A 21776-nucleotide genomic window follows, 5' to 3' on the forward strand; every position below is an offset into this window, starting at 1 on the left:
AGGAGGCGTTCCTGTATGTATCTTATGTACTGAGATTTCTGTATATTGTAATGATTTTTTCTTGTTTTTGTTTTTTTTTTTTTTTTCACTAGACCAAAGAAAATTAATGAAGGAATGGAAAACAGAAACACTGTTTTTTCACCCTAAGAATGGCTAAGAGAGTGTTGAGGAAATAGGTCTTCTTTGAAGGGGTCTTAAAGTGTCCCATGATTGAAATATAATAATTTGAGGGTCACACAATCAAATGTGCAGTGGAGTCACGCGGGTTTAAAGAAAGAGAACAAAGCAGCATGAAACATAAGGCATGACAGAGGCCTGTGACCTTGGAGTCGAGGCTGTTATGGGAGAGTCGGAACTCCGGAGAGGTGGAAAGGGAATGCCTGTTTACAGCGGGTTCTTACGATCGAACTTCAGCCCGCTGGTGCCTTGTGGAGATGACTAACCCAAACTGTTCCGGGAAACCGGGCATCTGCGCTTTCAGCTGGAAGTTATAAATGTGCAATTAAAATGCTGACATGCCATATCTCAACTTCAAAATGTTCAACATTGGCAAGTAATTAAAATTGTAAAGCTATTACACAGGCCAAGGGACATCTCTGTGTGAATAAGACTGCGTTGCGGCGCTGCAGCCTACAGCCTTTGCCACAGTCTCCCGTGTGCCCTGGGTTCGTTTTGCAAGATTATGTAGTCATGCAGAGCTGTCATGTCAAACGTAGCCTCAAACATTGACATCCATCTATGGGAGATTCTAGGCTTAGTAAGTTACTAAAAGAAAGGAGAGTAAGACCTTAGACATTCTGTACACTCTTTCCCAGGGAGCCACACTATTTTCTCATATAGAGGTGATTCAGTTCCTCAAAGTCAACCTGCTTTTCCAGTTCTTCTGATAAGAACGGGACCTGTAGTACCGGGCAGCTGCATAGAGGAATAAAGACGCTCCTTACCCACTGATAGGAAAAGATCTCCAAGATACCTTGTTGGTTAAAATATTGATATATGTAATATGTATTGTGTAATATAGAATACATATTATATATTATATATTTTGTTATATAATATATATTTTAAAATTTTATTTAAGAAATACAAACTTCATGCACTTAATATATACAAATTGGGGAACACGGTGATTCCCCCCCCCAACTCTCTCCCACCCAGACTCCCACCCTTCTTCCTCCTCCCTCTCCCTTCCCCATTCTTTTTTCACAAAGGTCAGTTTTCAGTTAATTTTATACTCATAAGATTAACCTACACTAAGTAGAGAGTTCACCAAATAGTATGAAGAAAAAAGAAAAAAAAAGAAGCAAACAAAAACAAGAAAAACATTGTTCCTCAACAGTCAAGAAATATATATTATATGATATATAAAATATATCTAATAAGTTATATATTTTATATATAAAATATGGTGAGGTACAATGTGACTAAACTGCTTTTTGTGTTAAAGTAGAGGAAAATACAGACATATTTTTATATTTGCTTGTCTGTGCATGAAGAAAATCTAAGATTACATGAAAAAGTAGGATTACTGATGGGGTGAGAAGTGGGCTGGAGCTGAGGACAATCTGGAGAGGAAGCCTTAGCTAGCAAGATTTTTCTTGAGCTATAATAAAGTCTTTTAGGGAAAATTCTATTAATCAATATATTTGAATCCCAAATCCATATCCAACTAACTTCAGTTTGAAAAGGGTGCTTCTGTGATGCATGCATTTGAAGACCAGCTGAATAAGACTTGGCTGGAGAAATTGGGATTTTCTTGATTTTTGTTCTGTGTTCCGAACTCTCAGCTCTTAGCTCTTGGGTGTTGTCTGCATTCTCTCTTGCAGCACAAGGCTGCCTCCAAGGTTCTGGAAAAGTGGCCAACAGATGCATGAGTCAAATTACTTGACAAATAGGATCGAAAATATCAATTTCCTCTGTCAGTAAAGTCTAAAGACTCTTGGACCATTTGGTTCACACACCCATTTCTGCTCCCTGAACCAATCAATTGTGGTCAAGGTATTCTGATTGGCTGAGCCTAGGTCCCATGGAGATGTTGAAGTTACCCACACTTGTACCATATAGAAGGGGAGGGATATTCCCTTAAGCAAGGGGAGACAGGCAACTAACACACACCTGCTCAAAATTAGAACAAATTTTCCGAATGCCTGTTACTCAGACATTTATGTCTAGATCCGCTGTAGGACCCAGTGAACTGCAAGATGCTTGGGATGTGGAAAATGACCATTCACTCTCTGAGATCATGTTCTTAATTTATGTGGCTGTGAAGTTGAAATGGGAATATGATAGCTTTTTAAAAAATATTTATTATTTATTTGAAAAGCAGAATGACAGAGAGAGTAGGAGAGAGAGAGAGAAAGAAATATTTTCCATCTGCTGGTTCACTCCCCAAATAGCCACAATGGCCAGGGCTGGACCAGGCTGAAGCCAGAAGCCAGGAGCCTCATCTGGGTCTCCCATGCGGGTACAGGGGCCCAAACACTTGGGCCATCTTCTACTGCTTTCCTAGGCTGTAATAGAGAGCTGGATCAGAAGAGGGGCAGCCAGGATACGAACTGGTGCCCCTATGGGATGCTGGTGCTACAGGCAGATGCTTAACCTACTATGCCATAGTGCTGGCCCCCCAAACTAACATTTTTAGAACATCAAAATCTCAGCTAAGAGCAGTAGAAAATCATCTAGCCTAGCGATTGAAAGCAGAAGAGTAGATGTCCAGTTAGCTAGCTGGTGTATCTTGCAGGTTTTCCAGGACCTGGAGAGAACCATTTATTTCAAGAGAAAATACATGTATGACCTAAGATAGCAATACTCTACGCACTGTCAGAGGAAGTAGGCTGAACCAAGCCGTCTGAAACCTTTGACATCCAAGAAATATCCTCTGTAAAACTGAGATACAGGCTGTTATGTCAAACTGTTGGGGTTGTGTTAGCGTCCACCATAGGTGGAAAGTGTATGTGCCTCCGATGGCATGTGTTGAAATCCTCACACGCTTCCATGTGATGGTGTTGGGAGGTGGGTAGATAATGAGGGGGGAGCCTTCTTGTATGGAATTGGTTTCCTTTAAAAGGAATCAAAGGGTCAGGTTTTATGGCTCAGCTGTTTGAGCCACTGCTTGGGATGCCTGCATCCCATGTCGGAGTCTGCTGAAAGTCATGGTTACTCCATGCCTCTGATCCAGCTCTCTGCTAGTGTGCCTGGGAGGCAGCAGATGGCCCAAGTACTTGGCTCCCAGCCACCCAAGTGTGAGACCTGAATGGAGTTCTGGGCTTCTGGCTTCATCCTGGCCCAGTTCTGGCATTGGCTGGCATTTAGGGAGTGAAACATCAGATGGAAGGTCTCTCTGTCTCTCTATTCTCTCTGTCACTCTTCCTTTCAAGGCAATGAAAATCAATAAATAAACATCTTAGAAATAAATAGGGGCTGGTGCTGTGGCATAGCAGGTAAAGCCACCAGCTGTGGTAGAGAATTTTCAGAGAATTCAGTGTCCTAAAGGATCTTACATCTTGTAGGATGGAGTAAAATGTATGTAGCAGAAGGTCAAGATTTTGCAATGCAGGTGTTTATACTTCAGTACATCTCCTTATTTGTGTGTGCGTTTTAATTTATTTATTTACTTGAAAGTCAGAGTTACACACAGAGAGAAGGAGAGGCAGAGAGAGAGAGAGAGAGGTCTTCCATCTGTTGGTTCACTCCCCAGATGGCCACAATGGCTGGAGCTGCGCCAATCCAAAGCCAGGAGCCAAGAGCTTCTTCCGGGTCTCCCACGTGGGTGCAGGGGCCCAAAGAGCTGGGCCATCCTCTACTGCCTTCCCAGGCCACAGCAGAGAGCTGGATGGGAAGTGGAGCAACCAGGACCTGAACCAGTGCCCATATGGGATGCCGGTGCTTCAGGCCAGGGCGTTAGCCCACTGTGCCGCAGCACCGGCCCCCCTACTTGTGTTTGCGTTTACAAGTTCCAAGGGTATCCCAGTGTCCTTCTTTTGGGAGCATCCTGCTGGACCAAAACTGTCCTCAGCAGAGCCCAGTGGCCCCAACTTTCCATTGTTTTCTCCTGGCCTTTTGCACTCCCAAGACTTCAATGGCTAAATACAACACCCACCGCTTGGAAGAGCACAGTCAAGGTGGAGAGCCTCCCCCAATGGTTCATTCAGCTTAGTGCATACCTCTATAAAGAAAGGTCAAGATTAAGCCTTTATGGGTTTTAGGCCAAGAAAATAAACATCGATGATATCCAGAGGGGTCAATCATTGCCGTAAGAGGGTTTATATACGGAATGAAGGGCCATCCCCAGGATGTGTTCTTTCTGGTTAATAATAGCCTTCCTTTAGGAGTCACTCTCCTAGGAGGGAAAGCTAATGTAATACTCACTGAGTTTTGGGCTTCAGGCTGGGAATTATCAATAGGTCATAAATAAACTACCACCACACCAAAAAGACAGTAAGATTACATATACTCCTACTACCTGCAATTATAGTAAGAGCAACAATTATAAGGCTGTACTCCTACAGACACCCTGGGGAGAAAATGAGAGGAAAATGCTCCATTAGCTTAATGAAGAGAGCACGGCAGAGCTGCAGTGAAATTTTCTCACTATTAGCACCTATGGTGGCCCGGCACTCGCTGCTGGGTAATAATTAAACTTTCTGACACTGAGCCCCCCAGAGTGTGTTCCCCGAGCCCAAAGGACCCTGTTTGCCCTTCTCTCACCTCTTGCCCGTTTGAGCGAGCCATTGCTTGTGGAAATGGAGGGCGTCAGGAGGAAATGTTTACCCCATAGATGACTGCGAAGCTACGTGGGCAGGTTTGCGGGAACACACGCCCACTGAGGTCATTGTTCAGAAATCCGTGTTTCCAGGAACTTTTCCAAGACCCTTCATATGCATAACTTTTACAATTTTTGCAAAAACAAGATTATCATTTCACTCCATTTTCCATGAATTTTCTTTGGGAGAGGCAAGTTGCCCTGGGTTCAGATTCTGACTTCATCATTTAACCTCACCAACGTTCATCCCTTAACTCTACCAAGCTCCAAGCTCACCAGGCACCAATCATGCAAACTTCTGTGGGTTGCTTGGAGGATGACAAGAGAACATCCACAGAGATTAATCGATATTAAGTGTTTAACAAATGTTATTATTATCCCTGTTCAGAATCTGCCCAGAGCACCATGCATTTGCATGGCGCAGTTCAATGTTTGTGTGATAACAGAGACTCAAAATTTCCATCTGGAGACTGTGATCCAAGCTTTACTTGGCTGTTGGTGGGGAAATGGGGTCCTGCCAATCGGAGAAGTAAGGGATATCTGTGCAACTTGAAGAGGTGTGTGTGTGTGAGAGAGAGAGAGAGGTCTTCCGTTCACTGGTTCAATCCCCAATTGGCTGCAACGGCCGAAGCTGCGTTGATCCAAAGCCAGGAGCCAGGAGCTTCTTCCAGGTCTCCCACGCAGGTGCCAAGGACTTGGGCCATCTTCCACTGCTTTCCCAGGCCACAGCAGAGAGCTGGATTGGAAGAGGAGCAGCCGGGTCTTGAACCAGCACCCATATGGGATGCCGGTGCTTCAGGCCAGGGCTTTAACCTGCTGCGCCACAGTGCCCGCTCTGCACACGTTTCATAATACATGTTTTCCATGGACATTTTGAAGACTCCACGTACACACGGATAATTTTTTTGCGTCAAAACTCGCTTCTCTTTAGTTCTATTTTCCATGGACTTTTTGAAGTCCCCCCAGAGAAGCGCTTCTCAATTCTGTCTTCACCTGTGACAATGAAGCTGACTCACTTCTCTGCTCTGCAGGCTGTGTATGGCGCTCACTCTTTTCCTGATTACTAGATGGTTCATGTTCGCATCCTTCCACCTGCCCCCCACTTCAGTGGCCATCTTGCACTGTATTATAAAAGCTGCACCCCACTTCCTCTCCCAGAACCATTCATCCTCCTTCCTTCCCTCTTTAAACTCCAGTAAATTTATAATCACCTGAATTACTAACTATTTTACTTATGTCTTTATTCTGTCTCCTCTTACTATAGTTAAGCTCCAGGAGAACAGGGATTTAGTTTTATTCATTGCTGAAGGCCCAGTTCCTAGAATAATACCTGGCACTTAGCAGAGGCTCACCAATTAACTGTTATCTCTAGAAGGAATTTAGCAATGTTCAAAATTGTATCCCAAGCCAAAAAATTATAGAAGGGAAAGATTTTTTATAACTCCACAGCTGCCCTTCCTAACCATGAGCCTATCATCCTTGTTGCTATCATCACTTGGTTCCTGTTATTATGAATGTGTCTCCTCGCCTTTATTATGTGACGACAAATCATATTTGATACCTTACTGATTTTAAGAGAGGTTAACAATAAAAGAGATCATTTAGTCACCTGTTTGAGAAGTACAAATTTTATTTCAAACGTCGTCTTTTACTAAATTTGAGTAACACTATTTTATTTCAAATCATTTGTTTTAAACTCAAAAACAGCACAAGAAAACATCAGTGGTGTGATTTAGTTGTCTAAATTGTAGCTACCTTTTGCAGATATTTTGGTTTTATTAAAATCCATTTATTATTATAATGTTATGCATTATTGATACAGACTAATATTTAGGTATGAAGCTCCCTCCTTTAAAGATACATTTATTGTGGCTAACGATGTGGCACAGCAGTTAAAGATGCTACCTGCGATGCCAGCATCCCACATGGCCATCAGTTTATATCCCGGCTGCTCCAATTCCTGTCCAGCTCCCTGCTAGTGGCCTGGGAAAAGCAGTGGAAGATGGCCCAAGTGTTTGGGCCTCTGCCACCCCGTGGGGGACCCAGATGAAGCTCCTGGCCCCTGGCTTTGGAGCTCCTGGTTGCGGCCATTTGGGGAGTGAACCAGCAGATGAAAGAGCTCTTTCTCTCTGTAGCTCTTTCAAATAAAATGAATATTAAAATAAAGATACATTTATATAATTCAGAATGTTTGGTATACCTTTTATTTTGTAATGCATATTTTTATTTCTTTATATACTGGCGTGATTGTGATGAACACACCCAGCAGCATGCACACACACACATGAGGGTACTTCAAAAAGGTAGTGGAGGGGCCGGTGCTGTAGCGTAGCAAGTAAAGCAGCTGCCTGCAGTGCCGGCATCCCATGTGGGCGCCGGTTCGAGTCCTCTCCACTTCTGATTCAGCTCTCTGCTATGGCCTGGGAAAGCAGTGGAAGATGACTCAAGTCCTTGTGTCCCTGCACCCATGAGGGAGATGTGGAAGAAGCTCCTGGCTCCTGGCTTTGGATCAGTGCAGCTCCAGCCATTGCTCGGCCAACTGGGGAGTGAACCAGTGGATGGAAGACCGCTCACTCTTTCTCTTTCTCTCTCTCTGTCTCTCTCTGCCTCTCCTTCTCTCTCTGTGTAACTCTGACTTTCAAGAAAATAAATAAATCTTTAAAAAAAATCTACTCTGGTTGTCACAAATACCTACATTGAAATCTACACCTAGCATTCTGTTAACTAGGTTCACCTTTGCATATGTGTTTTGCACCTTGATTGGTTGATTTTTCTAGTGATTACTAAGCTAGAGAGCTAAATAAGACCAATTTGAGTTCCATTTTTAACTGCATTAGAATAATTTTTATTATTGTGAGCATTTTGTCTTTACTGGTTAAATTAACATTCAGTTGTTGGAGTTGCTGTGCAGAATGCAATGTTATTTTACCTACTGTGTGTTCAGAGCCATCTTGTCACAGAAACAGCATGCTAGCGTGAAAAGCATTATAACAAATAGGTAAATACATGTCTTTGTGAATTAAAAGGGGGTAATTATGCCAGCCTTACTGCATTTCTGGGTGAACAGCTGAAAATAATTGAAGTAAAAATGTCAAGAAATAGTTAACATTAAATACGAATAATCACAAGATTGTCACAAGAATGAGAATGACCTGTAAAATATTTTTGGTTTCTCTTGATAGACTACTCAAATTAGAATATGAAAACACGTGTGCAAATACAGTTTTATTTTCCCTTCATTTTAAGCAATCCAGTCCTAGACTTTACACTACAGGTACAATTGCTGTAATTTTCCTGTCAAAATAGGTATTTGCAATAAAAGAGCCCCAGATTATTATTTTTATTTTTACAAGTTTTCTTTATGCTCTGTATAAACAGAACCCAAATAAATCCTGATATTGAAAATATTTTGGCTTCCTAGAAAACCTGTAGGATTCTGCTGTGCAGGGTATGCTTATTACTGAGATTCATTTAAACGCAAACACACCAGAACTTGCCACTGAGCTTCTGAAAACAGTCTCTGGTTAACCACACTCTTAGCCCCGCGGTTCTACTACTGTGCCAGTCTTTTCGGGAGCTCCTTTTCTTTGTCAATGACCTCCAAACCACATGGCCTATTCTTCCAAATATCTGAACTGTTGAGCCTGACGAATGTAAACTGGTTGATTCAAGTAGACAAAATGGTTCTTATTTAACAAAAGGAGGAAATTGCAAGGTTCATTTTTCTTCTACGGCTTCTAAATTAGCTTCGAGATCTTTCACAAAGAGAAGTCTCTGGCTATTTTCCTGGCTACGATAACTTCACTGGATTCCTCTCTAAAGGAAACAAAGTTGAAAGACAGTGTGCATTTGAACATGTGATCTGCTGCAACTGTTGGTAATGCCAGTGCCCTGCCCCCTGCCCTTTTTAGTCAGATGGATTCTAACGGCTTCTGATGTGTAGCAGTGATTAGTGGCATAACCCCGTTATGCCTGTGTTTAGGAAAAAATGAAATGCTTAAAGTTAGAAACCAGCAGGGAACTGTCTGATATAATTAGTTTTGGGCTCATATTACACTCCTGCTTTTTAAATTTTGTATAGAACAATACTCAAGCAGTGGGGATTAGTGGCATCTTTTTGCATATATAATTACTCTCAGCCTTACTGCAAAAATGATTTGAGCAGTAAACTCATAATAAAGGATATAGCAACATAACCCTACTCTCACTACAAAAGGATAGGCTAGTACCATAGGGTAGAAAAACAGAATGAGGGGTGAGTATAGGGAGCAATGGCTAAGCTACCACTTGGAACATTCGCATCCAACATTGGTGAGCCGTGCTGAATCCTGGCTACTCTGCTTCTTTCTTTTCCAGCTTCCTGCTAATGTGCACCCGGAAGGCCACAGATGATGATGCTCAAGTGTTGGGACCCCCACCACCCAGATGGAAGACCTGGGTGGAGTTACAGGCACCTGACTTTGGTCTGGCCCAGCCCTGGCCATTACAGGCATTTTGGGGGTGTGAATCAGTGAATGGGAGATCTCTTTCCATCTGTCTCTCTGTTTCTCTCCTCCTGTTTCTCTGCCTTTCAAATAAAATGAAAATAAAATCAATTAAAACTAGATTGTGGCAAAGGGAAAACAAGGACGGAATGAAGAAATGAAGACAATACAAAGCCGTTAACCAAATGGGCATGGAAAGGCTCCGTGTAGCTTTAACCGAGGTCAGTTACAACTCTCGGCTTCCTGGTTACCAAGGTGGAGGGACACGATCGGTCACAGTGATACAGCTGTGCGCGGATGTGAGCAAGACAGTAAGGAGAAGCAGTGATGCCGGTTAGCTTACCTAGATGGAAATGAAACCCAGACTTTCCCAGTGACACAGATTTCAATTTCCATGTGCTGCGGTGAACATGAGCACTTACTACTTGCCCTTTCGCTATTTTATTAGCATATCACAAGCAATTGGAACGTGAATAACTGTGAACTTCCTCTAGTTTGTGAGTCATTAGGAACACAGAAGCAAGCGGATACGGACACTGAAGGGGGTCAGACGGCGTGTCTGAGCATCACCTGTGTCCATTCACTTCCTGTGCGCTGCCTCCTGTCATTCATACGCTAACCTGAGGTGAGATTCTGTTAGGATCGGGGGTCCAGAGGTGCACTTGGACAGCGATCTAACCCGGGAGCCCCCCTCCAACGACTCTGCTTACTAACCCCTCGCACACTACCTCACGTGGCCTAATGCAGAGTCACCTCTTTTTAGATTCCCTAAGTATCAACCTGTGACTTTCACAAAGGTCCAAAATTACCTTTGCACTCGATCCAGGTTTAGCTTTTGTGTAAGCACTACACCCCATGATCCACTATTGGCTCAGTAGTTTTCTTTAGATGAATTCATCTTTAAGTGTATTTTTAAATTTTTTTATTTTCAAAGAAACAGTTAACAGAGAAAGATGCATGTATATATATATATATATATATATAGAGAGAGAGAGAGAGAGAGAGAGAGAGAGAAAGGGAGAGCAGGGAGAGAGGCATCTTCCATCCGCTTGTTCACTCCTCAAATGCCTGCAACAATCGGTGATGGGCCAGGCTGAAACCGGGTGCTAGGAACTTCATCTGGGTCTCCCACGTGGGTGGCCGCTGCTTCCTAGTGCATTAACAGGAAGCTGGGTCAGAAGTGCGGAGTACCTGGGACCAGCACTTCAACATGGGACAGTAGGTGTCCCTAAGGGCAGTTCTGCTGCAACATTCACCCCTAAAAATGTACTTAGAGAATTTTTAAATTATGATAATAAACAATACATGTGTCAGAATATTCTGAATGTTTTTGTCTCTCTCTCTCTTTTTTTTTTTTTGACAGAGTGGACAGTGAGAGAGAGAGAGAGAGAGAGATAAAGGTCTTCCTTTTCCGTTGGTTCACTCCCCAATGGCTGCTGCGGCCAGCGCACTGCGGCCGGCGCACCGCGCTGATCCAAAGGCAGGAGCCAGGTGCTTCTCCTGGTCTCCATGCGGGTGCAGGGCCCAAGCACTTGGGCCATCCTCCACTGCGCTCCCAGGCCACAGCACAGAGCTGGACTGAAAGAGGGGCAACTGGGATAGAATCCGATGCCCCAACCGGGACTAGAACCCGGTGTGCCAGTGCCGCAGGCAGAGGATTAGCCTATTGAGCCGTGGCGCCGGCCTGTTTTTGTCTCTTTACCAGACATGAAACTCAGGTTTAGTCAGTGGTTCGTTTTAGGAAGAAATGACTTGCACACGTAGGAGTTGGTTATAAATGGTTAGACCATACCTTGGAAAACATAAAAAGGCCTGCAGGAGTTAATTGAGCTGTACTAATAACTTGTTAATTACTAGTGCATTTGTTCAATGTTCCTGTGGCTGAATTTTACTCTCTCAGTCCCACTTTCGTCGGAGTATGACTACTAATGTTCTTACAGTATGTGAATTTTGAGCAAAGGAATTGTTCCATGAATAATGACCTGCTAAACTTTAGCAAACTTTATAAAACACACTGACTGTATCCTACAGCCATTTTACTAAGTCCAAGGAACCATTCAAATAACTGAATAGGTGTTCCTACAACATAATATATAGTTGAGTGTTCAAAACCAAGGGTGAAAGGATAATTCACATAATTTTGGTGATCTGAAGGTACAGTCATCTTATCAGAGCTGGACAGAGTTCCATGAGAGAACCATTATAAATCTTGATATAGAAGGGAATGAACAGGCGCCGGTGCCATGGCTCACTAGGCTAATCCTCTGCCTGCGGCGCCAGCACCCCGGCTTCTAGTCCCGGTTGCTCCTCTTCCAGGCCAGCTCTCTGCTGTGGCCTGGGAGGGCAGTGGAGGGTGGCCCAAGTGCTTGGGCCCTGCACCCCATGGGAGACCAGGAGAAGCACCTGGCTCCTGGCTTCAGATCAGTGCAGCACTGACCTGGCTCCTGGCTTGGGATCGGTGTAGCTCCGGCTGTAGCAGCCATTTGGGGAGTGAGCCAACGGAAGGAAGACCTTTCTCCCTGTCTTTCTCTCTCTCTCACTGTCTAACTCTATCTGTCAAAAAAAAAAAAAAAAAAAAAAAAAAAGGGAATGAACAGCCATTGAATACCTATATACTTAGAACTTGGTAGCAGTCAATGTTCACATGAACCCTACAAACTAAAGACCACAGAGGTTAAGTAACTTATCCAGGGCCACCCAGCTTGTAAGTGCAGAGCTAGGGTTTGAAATCAAGCCTGTGTGACTTCAGACTGTACTATTTTCTCGACACCATTCTGCCTTTATGGTTAATGAAATGTTCAAAATAATTACTTGAAGTTCTTGGAAACTGGCAACTTCATTTCAACAGGGGTTCATTGAGAGCTTGGCTTTATGGGATGGAGGAAGTAATAGCCTATCAGGGCCTGTTACATTAAAATCAGGATTGACTCTGGTAAATAGTTGTTGCAGAGTGAGTTTCTGAGATGGGAACGCCGAATGCTTTAAGCTGCACTGAAGCATGACCACAAGCAATGTGTCCTCTGAGGGGAAGCCTCAGCTGTTGCCCATCTAACAGGTGCATCTCGGCTCTGCACAGGGTGTCTGAAAAGCAGAGCCATCAATGGCAACACATTCTTTGAATAGTGCTAGCGACAGCGACCTCAGGGCAGACTGCACCTGGAATGCACTTTGACACACACCTACAAAACCCACAGCCACTCAAGCGCCATTGATTTTAGGGGCAAGGATGGTCTGCATTATTATGTCTTTACCGTCTCTGCTGCTTCATTAAAGCAACACAAGGCTTCTTTCATGTGACTGGTGCCAGTGGGAAGATGAACGTCATTGTCCTCAGGAAGTTCAGAACGCTGGGGTGGGAGGCAGGGAAAGATCTGCATGCTGACGTCAGGCAGTGTGAGGCCGTGCTCTGGAGCTTGCATCTTTCTTGTTTTCTTACACACACATGGATTCTTGTATCCAAAGAAAACAAGGCTGAGTGTGTTCCAATGTAGTTCTGGATTAAGTGACCCTAGACAATCACTGACTAAACATAATGCGCATTATTAATTGTATAATATTTGCTTATATAAAAAAGCCTTCAAAAAGTTCAAAGTCTATGTGAGATTTTAACTTTTTTTTTAATTAATTTATTTATTTGAGAGGCAGAGTTACAGAGAGAGACAGGAAGAGTCAGAGAGAGAGGTCTTCCATCTGCTGGTTCACTCCCCAGACGGCCGCATTGGCTAGAGCTAGGCCAGTCTGAAGCCAGGAGCTTCTTCTGGGTCTCCCATGTGGGTGCAGGAGCCCAAGGAATTGGACCATCTTCCACGGCTTTCCCAGGCCATAGCAGAGAGCTAGATTGGAAGTGGTGCAGCTGGGACTCGAACCGGTGCCCATATGGGATCCCTGCACTACAGGCACAGACTTAACTTACTACACCACAAAGTTGACCCCTAAAGTTTTTTTTTTAAATAACTTTTTAAAAGTAAATATTTAATTGTCAACTTTATTTGAAAGGCAGAGAGACGAGAGGGAGGGAGAGCGAGCAACAGAGACAGAGACCTGCCATCCACAGGATCATTCCCCAAATGCTGATAATAGTTGGACCTGCAACAGGTCCAAGCCAGGAGTCCAAACTCAGTCCAGGTCTCCCACACGGGTGGCAGAGACCCAAGTCCTTGAACCTTCATCACTGTCTCCCAGTATGCACCTTGGCAGGAAGCTGAAATCAGAACCAGAGCTGGGACTCCGATCTAGGCATTCGGATATGGAATGCAGGCATCCCAAGCAGCGTCTTAATCACTGTGCCAATGGCTCCCCCAAGATTGCAATACATTTACCTCAATTTAATTTATTTATTTATAAGGCAGGGAGAAACATACAAGTCTCTCTCATCTGTGGGCTACTCACTCCCCCACACGATGCCTGCAATGGCCAGCGTTGGGCTGGGGCCAAAGACAAGAGTCTGGAATGAAATCCAGATCTCCCACATTGCGGGGCGCCATCACCGCTGCCTCCCGGGTTTCAGGCTAGCAGGAAGCTGGGCTGAGGGCACGGCTGGAAATTGAACCCAGGGTCTCCTAACGGTAGGAAGATGTCTTAACTGCCAGGCTAAAAACTTGTCCCCTTTGTTCCATTTCCCCACAAAATCTCAGAAGCCCTCTTGTGTATCTGCCTCCCCATTCTATCTATAGATCAATACAGTGCACAGATACATCTCATACTAGCGTACATGAACATTTTCAAAATAACTGAGACAGGCAGGCAGTGGGGGAGCACATATTTAGTGTGCAGGATTGTCTTTGTAGTCATGCATATTTAACTTAGTATATTAAAAATTTATTTTCAACTACTTGGAAGGCAGAGCGAGAGCAAGGTCTAGATCTTCTATGGCTGATTAACTCCCTAAATGACCTCCATGGGCAGGGCTGGGCCAGGCTGAAGCCAGGAGCCTGAAGCTCCACTCAGCCCCCATATGGATGGTGAGAGCCCAGGCACTTGAGGGATTATTTGCTGAATTCTCAAGAGCATTAGCAAGCAGCTGGACTGGAAGTCAAGTAGTTGGCAATCAAGCCAATGTTTTTGTTTTTAAAGATTTATTTATCTGAAAGAGTTACACAGAGAAAGAAGGAGGGAGGGAGGGAGGGAGGGAGAGGGGGAGAGGGAGAGAGGGAGAGAGAGAGAGAGAGGGAGAGAGAGAGAGGGAGAGAGAGAGAGAGAGAGAGAGAGAGAGAGGTCTTCCATCTGCTAGTTCACTCCCCAATCAGCTGCAATGGCTGGAGCTGCGCCAATCCGAAGCCAGGAGCCAGGAGCTTCTTCCAGGTCTTCCATGCGGGTGCAGGGGCCCAAGGACTTGGGCCATCTTCTACTGCTTTCCCAGGCCACAGCAGAGAGCTGGATCTGAAGAGGAGCAGCCTGGACTCAAACTGGCACTCATATGGGCTGCCAGCACCGCGAGTGGCAGCTTTACCAGCTACGCCACAGTGCTGGCTCCGCCAATGCTCTGATATGGCATACAGGCATCACAAGTGGAGGTTTATCTGGTGTGCTACAACATCCATCCTGATCAGGCATTAATTAAATACAATAATTCATTTCTGGAGCCAGCATTGTGGCACAGCAGATAAAGCCACCACCTGTCGGCATCCTATCGGGGCACCAGTTCAAGTTCTGGCTACTCCACTTCTATTCAGCTCCCTGCTAATGGCCTGGGAAAGCAGAAGATGGCCCAAGTCCTTGGGCCCCTGTCACCCTCGTGGGAGACCTGGATGAAGCTCCTAGCTCCGGGCTTAGGCCTGGCCCAGCCCTGGCTGTTGTGGCCATTCAGGGAGTGAACCAGCCAATGAAAGATCTGTCTTTCCCTCACTCTCTGTAACTCTTTCAACTAAATAGATCATTTTTTATTAAAAAATGATTTCCTTAGAAACACATTTATTCTACATGCCTAACCCCAAACATATGGAGGCCAATATATATTTTCTTGTTCGAATATATTTGCTACACTCTCCTGATAGAGCAGACGCTCAGGTTTCCGGGATTGCTTGCAGAGATACATCTGCAGAGATATCATGTTAACCCTGTGAGGTCTTTCCTTTGTCTATTTTACTTCAGTCCTCACTCTTTGGACATTTTCTGTATTAACAAAGTATAGAAGTTGTCTTCTGTATAACAAAGCTAGTATGCTGAGAGTTATACTGTACGGTCCAAAGTCTGGGACTATTTGTTCTTTGTGTCTAGTTCTGGAGTGGCATTAATGGGAACAAAACAGGGATAAACATTGTGGTGTAGCAGGTTAAACCACCACCTGTGATCCCAGCATCCCATTTGGTGCTGGTTTGAGTCCCAGCTGCTCCACTTCCAATCCAGCTCCCTGTGAATGGCCTGAGAAAGCAGCAAATGGGTTAAGTGCTTGGGATCCTGCCACCCACATGGGAGATCCAGAAGAAGCTCCTAGCTCCTGGCCTGGCACAGCCCCAGCCATTGTGGCCATTAAGGGAGTGAACCAAAGGATGGAAGACCTCTCTCTCTGTTCCCATCCTGCCCCCGCCCCATAACTCTGCTTTTCAAAGAAATCAATCCTTTTTTTTTTTTTAAAAAAAAGGAACACAAAACTTAAGAGCAATTATTAATTCCTCTTGACCAAACTGTTCATCAGTTTTTAATTCTGTTGTCCCTCACATCTGATTGTTTAGGCCTTCAATGTTAAATTCAATGGCATGTGCTATTTTAATATGTATGAAAAAATTCCCTTGATGGTCTACGTTAACAAGCTGCAGGCAGTACTAACCACTGATTATGACCTTGGCAAAAAGCAGAGTTAGAAGCTTCACATTTGTTTATATTTTATATCCAAACTTTTTTTGAGATTATGAATAAGGAAATAATTGATTCTGGACATTAATAAATATATGCTGCTCTACAAATGTGTTTTATAAATGATAATAAAACATCTGGCTAAGAGGCTAATCTTTGGTAATGGAGATAAATGAGATTTTTAGGATGAAATGCAGGTGAAAACTGACAACTTGTCCTGCTGGTGAATCTAAGACAATTAAAAATTAGTCACTAAGAAATTACAGAATACTAACTGTGTACTGTGTATTCAGTAATACCTGCTAAGACATCAAGTAAAACACTGTTTAATTCCCATTAAATACTACTACTATTTCCAAAATATGCAAGTGATTTATTCGCTTTTAGAAACATAAAAGCTAAAAATTTAAACTTTCCCATTTCACTAGCACATATATTCTTTTAAATGTCAGACTAACATGCCTGACACAAAGTTTTAAACTTACTGACTACAAACACTGCCAAATTCTTGATCAGAGGGCCCTCTACAACTAGCATTCAATAGCTGCCTTTTCCATTCTCAATTTAGTCTTTGGGAGGTAGTTTTAAGATAACTGTAGCTCTCAGAAAGTATTACAATAATCAACAGCTGTTGCTCCAATGCACATATTATATACTCAATTGCACACCCACTTCAGTAAAACTGTTTTCATTTTTGTTATTTCCAGCTTATTAAGAAATAAGATGATTTATGTATTATAGTTAATGGGAAGGATAAGTTCCCATAAAAAACCCTCTAAAGTATTAGGTCTGATACTTAAAATATGTTGAAGATAGTTGAAAAATATTAAGAGTTATTTACTTCTCTGTGTCCAAGTGACTCATTTTTTTCCCCTTCCCTGGCTCCGAGTGACTCATTTTGATACACACTCATGTCCTGTAGAAGTCTGGAGAGTGGCAGGTTGCTTCAAGATGCAACAAATATTCTTTGAACACTTCAATACACACAGTGTAAACATTCCCTTTAATAATGTTTCCTTTGTTACCGCAAAACTGAGTGCATTTTTCCCTCCCCTTTATCTGAGCCGTGACTAGCTGAGTGGCAACAGCAGAGTGCTGAAAGAATTTTTCAACAGCAATTTGCTTGTTCTAATTTACTTTTCAAGGCTGATGCTCAGAATCATCACGTCGCTTGCAGAAAGATCTGTTTCTATTAATTTGATTCAGTCATTCCTCTTGTTCTCATCATATTTCGTTTCCCTGGCAGCTTCACCAAGTAAGTTAATTGAATCAGAAGTGCCATTAGCTCTCCAGTGCTGGTTTCATATACAAAATGAGCTCTTGTATCCTTTAGAAACAAATCAGATACACCCCTTAAGAAAGTTCCGGCACACTGCAATTAATGATCGCACAGACCACGGTGAGGAAACCTGCCTTTTGCTCTCCAAACAGAAGCGCCTTTTCTAGTGGGCAGTTCAATCTCTGGCAACAATACCAAAGCATGCTTTGTTCAATTCTAACTTTTGTTACAATACAGAATTTCTAAGACAGTTTGAACACACTACAGCTCATGAACATCAAGACTAATCCTGATGACGATTCAAAATGTTTTAATCTCATTTAATGATGTATGTTGCAAAAGCCAAAGAGTATCTATTTTAAATGTATAATATGCATGTAATGGGAAACAACCAATCTATTCTCTGCATCTTCAACAAATTTCTTTTCTTTTTTTTTTTTTTGACAGGCAGAGTGGACAGTGAGAGAGAGAGAGAGAGAGAGAGAGAAAGGTCTTCCTTTGCAGTTGGTTCACCCTCCAGTGGCCGCCACGCTGCAGCCGGCGCACCACGCTGATCCGATGGCAGGAGCCAGGGACTTATCCTGGTCTCCCATGGGGTACAGGGTCCAAGCACTTGGGCCATCCTCCACTGCACTCCCTGGCCACAGCTGAGAGCTGGCCTGGAAAAGGGGCAACCGGGACAGAATCTGGCGCCTGACTGGGACTAGAACCCAGTATGCCGGCGCCGCAAGGCGCAGGATTAGCCTAGTGAGCCGCGGCGCCAGCCAACAAATTTCAACATGGCTAAAGGTTTTCCCAACCACCTTTCTGTGGGGGAACATGGGTTATTACAGTGCCAACATTTAATGAGTCCTAGCTAAGGGAAGTTCACTAGTATCATCATCTCAACATACAACACAAATACAAGACCAGCAGAGAAAGAAACTCCTTCTTCAATCATTGGCATGGTAATAAAGCTAACAATACAAATAAATGAAATTATAATTTCTTTGAGATTAGATATAAGCAGAATTTGCTTTAAAAGGGAAAGATGAACAAGGTTTAGATATAGCCATTAATTATCTCTTTATAACCTGCAGAGGGCGCTCCAGTCCCTTGACGGAAAAATAAAAAATTTAGGAGGGTAAGAATCATTTACCTTTCAATTTTTATTAAACAATCTCTTTTTTTATAGGAACTGTTTAAATGGCTTGGGTTTAACTGTCTTAATGTATTATCAGATATGAAAATCTGACTTCCTGCTGGGAAAACCTTCAGGACAGGTGGCTACTGTGTGTCACAGGCATTCGCAGCACGCCGAGGTCAGTCACGCAGACTGGCCAGGTCCTCCAAGAAATAACCTGGACCTCCACAGTACCGTTCCCAAGCAGGAAGCTAGCGACAGGCACCACGCAGCACTGAGCCAGGTTGTACAAGGAGAGTAACACTGTTCTCTACAACTGCTGGTGAGGAAAACAAGCAGCAGGTTTCAGAGCCTTTAGCTCTTGACAGGTTCAACCATTCTAGAACAGCCATCTCATGAGACTCATGTCAATTTTTTTTTTAACGAATCCTTTCCTTATTATTAACTAATACTGGGTTTGTAGGGAAGGTCTCTGAGTGCCTGTTTTACAAATATTCTTATTAAACCCACCATATCAGACTCTAGAATTGTCTACATTTACATAAATACCAGCACATACAAATGTATGTTATATATATTCTATGATGGCATATTTTAAACATACTATAGCATTTTATTAACTAGATACTGCATGGAGTAATTATTAAAAACTTTCTAATTTTATTTTTTAAAATTCATTTGAAAGGCAGAGAGACAAAGATCTCCTATCCGCTGGTTCATTCCCCAAATGCCTGCAGCAGCGAGGGCTGGGCCAGGCTGCAGCCAGGAGTCTGCAACTCAATCTGGATCTCCCATGTGAGTGGCAGAGCCCCAAGGACTTGAGTCATCACCTCCTGCTTCCTAGGGTGTGCATTAACGGGAAGCTGAATCGCAAGCAGAGACAAGATTCCAACCCAGCCAGTTGTGGGATGTGGGCATCCCAAGCAGTATCTTTTTTTTTTTTTGACAGTCAGAGTTAGAGAGAGAGAGAGAGAGAGAGAGAGAGAAAGGTCTTCCTTCCGTTGGTTCACCCCCCAAAAGGCCGCTTTGGCCAGTGAGCTGTGCCGAGCCGAAGCCAGGAACCAGGTACTTCCTCCTGGTCTCCCATGAGGGTGCAGGGCCCAAGCACTCGGGCCATCTTCCACTGCCCTCCCGGGCCACAGCAGAAAGCTAGACTGGAAGAGGGGCAACCAGGACAGAATCTGGTGCCCCGACTGGGACTAGAACCCGGGGTGCTGGCGCCGCAGGTGAAGGATTAGCCTAGTGAGTTGTGGCGCCGGCATCCAAGCAGTATCTTGACATCTGACCCAGCACCCACTTCATTTACCTTTATGAAGAAAATATGTGGTCTGAAAATGAGCATAATTATTCTCTTAATGGGAATAAGCTCCTTTTCCTCAAGAAAGGGAAAAAAATTGATTTTACTTACTGCTATACTAAGAAACAAAGCTTTGAAATCAGAAATCTGAAGATGGATAATTGTGTGTGACAGTAGCTTTTCCCCAATCGGACTTCTTTACCACGTGGCATGCCACTTTCTAAGGGTGATGGCGCTAGTGGGAGAGGGGAGAAGCAACCCTGTAGTTTAGTAAAATAGAGGCATTTTCGCAACTGAAGTTGTAGTCCCTTCCTTGATTTTTGGGTTATCTCAGGGCGAAATATGTGTACACTTTAGTAAATGAAACAGAACTAGAAGCTATACTTGAAATGTAGTTTTTGTTTCTTCTTTCTTAAAGCCTATGTTTCCTAATATAACTGCAGGCAAAGCAAAAAGAAATGTTTGTTCTATTACGTAAGACATAAACTTCATTGGGTATTCAACTGACTTTCTAACTCAGCAGACAGGACTTTACATCTTCAAATACTGAAAATAAATTGCATTCTTGGCCCCTGCTTTAAAAGGTTATAGAGAATAAACGCACATCCTCGTTGTGTTCTAGTGATCTCCCTAATCTCAGTTGCACTTTGTCAGAAAGAGGTAACTGGTAGTTAAGTGAAATACCCTAGATCAAAGGGGGATTAATCACCAACTGAATCCTTGCTGAATAAACCTGTCATTCAAGAAAATTATTTCCACTGAACTTAGCAGAGGATTGAAGGTATTTGCATAACAGGGACCAACGTACTTCAGCCAGGTTAAAAGGTTCAGAATTCATCCCATGTTTAGCTTTTTGCCTCCTTTTCCTTTCAGCAGCCTGGTACAATGGTTTCTAATCTGATAATACAGCTAACTATCTAAATGATGTCAGAACAGGAAAGTATTGCAAAGTTTGGATGAGGGATGGATCAATTTCACTTTCAGTAACTCCTAAATCTGATTTGTTGGAATTTAAGATGTAATCCGAAAAAAGTCCCTTGAACCTGAGGACTATTTATTAACAGCCCTTTTCTGACCTTTGTCTTAGGGACAAGCATTCTGCTGTGGCAGCAGTGCCTGCAGAGGTTCTGGATAATTCACCTCCCTCCCTCCCTCGCCGGGGCAGCACAGGGGTCTGTGTGTCCAGGGATATGGAGGACTTTGAAATACTGCAGCAAAAACTAGAAGGAAAAATATTAGTAGCTTTTATGTAAAATGTCTGCTTCGAAAGATCTTAACTCATACAGTATATAAAACTATAAGAACTTTCATCTAGTAGAAGTACTGATGTGGCATGAAAAAATTAAACTATTTTTACAGGACAGACTAATGTGTAATAAAAAAAACCTGTTTAAACAAATAATTCTCCTAAGAATTCCTGACAAGGCTATTTACTACAAACTTAACATTTGAATTAATTATTGAAGAAGTAAAAAAAAAAAGCCACCACTATAAGGGTATCCTAACTACTTTGATGCTGGCTTAAGAAAGTTTAAAAGTCTTGTCATTAAAAAGTGGAAGAAAAAATGGTTTTGCCAAAATATCATGAGCCACCTTTTCTACAGCTCATTCTCAGACATCTGACACTATTTTTGGGGGGGGGGGGGGGCTCACTTAAGAATAACTACCCATAAGATAGAATCGGACTTCATAATCATTTTTTGGCACTAAAAAGGAATTCAGTAAATTTTGCATCTAGAGTAGGTCTGACACCATCCAAATCTTTCACTGGAAGTAGTTGCTCATATTCACTGCAAACGCAAAGCATCTTTCAAGTAAAAAATGCAAAGAATAGTTATCAAAGAAAATGAATAAAATCCATAGTGAGATAATTTTTTAGAAAATGATTGAAGTTTTAACCCAAGAAAGGACTCTTAGAGTGTCTTATAGCTTAGAATAAGAACATGTCAATCACGATTAAGCTTCTGGAATCGGAATCCCTTTGAAATGCAGCTGTTTCTTCTTTAATTGTGGCAGCGGACTCTGAAGAAAAGAAAGGT

At 43.0% G+C, this 21776-nt stretch overlaps 1 protein-coding gene and 1 long non-coding RNA gene across 4 annotated transcripts in view; one reads left to right on the forward strand and one right to left on the reverse strand.

The window, feature by feature from the left end:
* Positions 1-1196: 1196 nt before the first annotated feature.
* AP5M1 (adaptor related protein complex 5 subunit mu 1) overlaps positions 1197-21776 on the reverse strand; it is a 42877-nt gene continuing 22297 nt past the window's right edge. The window contains exon 8 of one of the 3 annotated variants that reach the window (XM_017348333.3): positions 1197-1847. In XM_017348333.3, coding sequence (XP_017203822.1) covers positions 1471-1847 — 377 coding nt within the window. In that variant the 3' untranslated portion in view covers positions 1197-1470. Of the gene's footprint in view, positions 1848-10152; positions 10397-21776 lie in introns of those variants that run through there. The other 2 variants (XM_070053598.1, XM_051822219.2) reach the window with 2 other exon arrangements.
* The window catches only part of LOC127483723 (uncharacterized), a 31749-nt gene continuing 19749 nt past the window's right edge, over positions 9777-21776 (forward strand). The window contains exon 1 of the long non-coding RNA XR_007910283.2: positions 9777-9871. This is a non-coding gene — a long non-coding RNA (uncharacterized lncRNA). The remainder of the gene's footprint in view (positions 9872-21776) is intronic.

Source organism: Oryctolagus cuniculus, chromosome 12 (genome assembly GCF_964237555.1).
Source record: "Oryctolagus cuniculus chromosome 12, mOryCun1.1, whole genome shotgun sequence".
NCBI lineage: Eukaryota > Metazoa > Chordata > Mammalia > Lagomorpha > Leporidae > Oryctolagus > Oryctolagus cuniculus.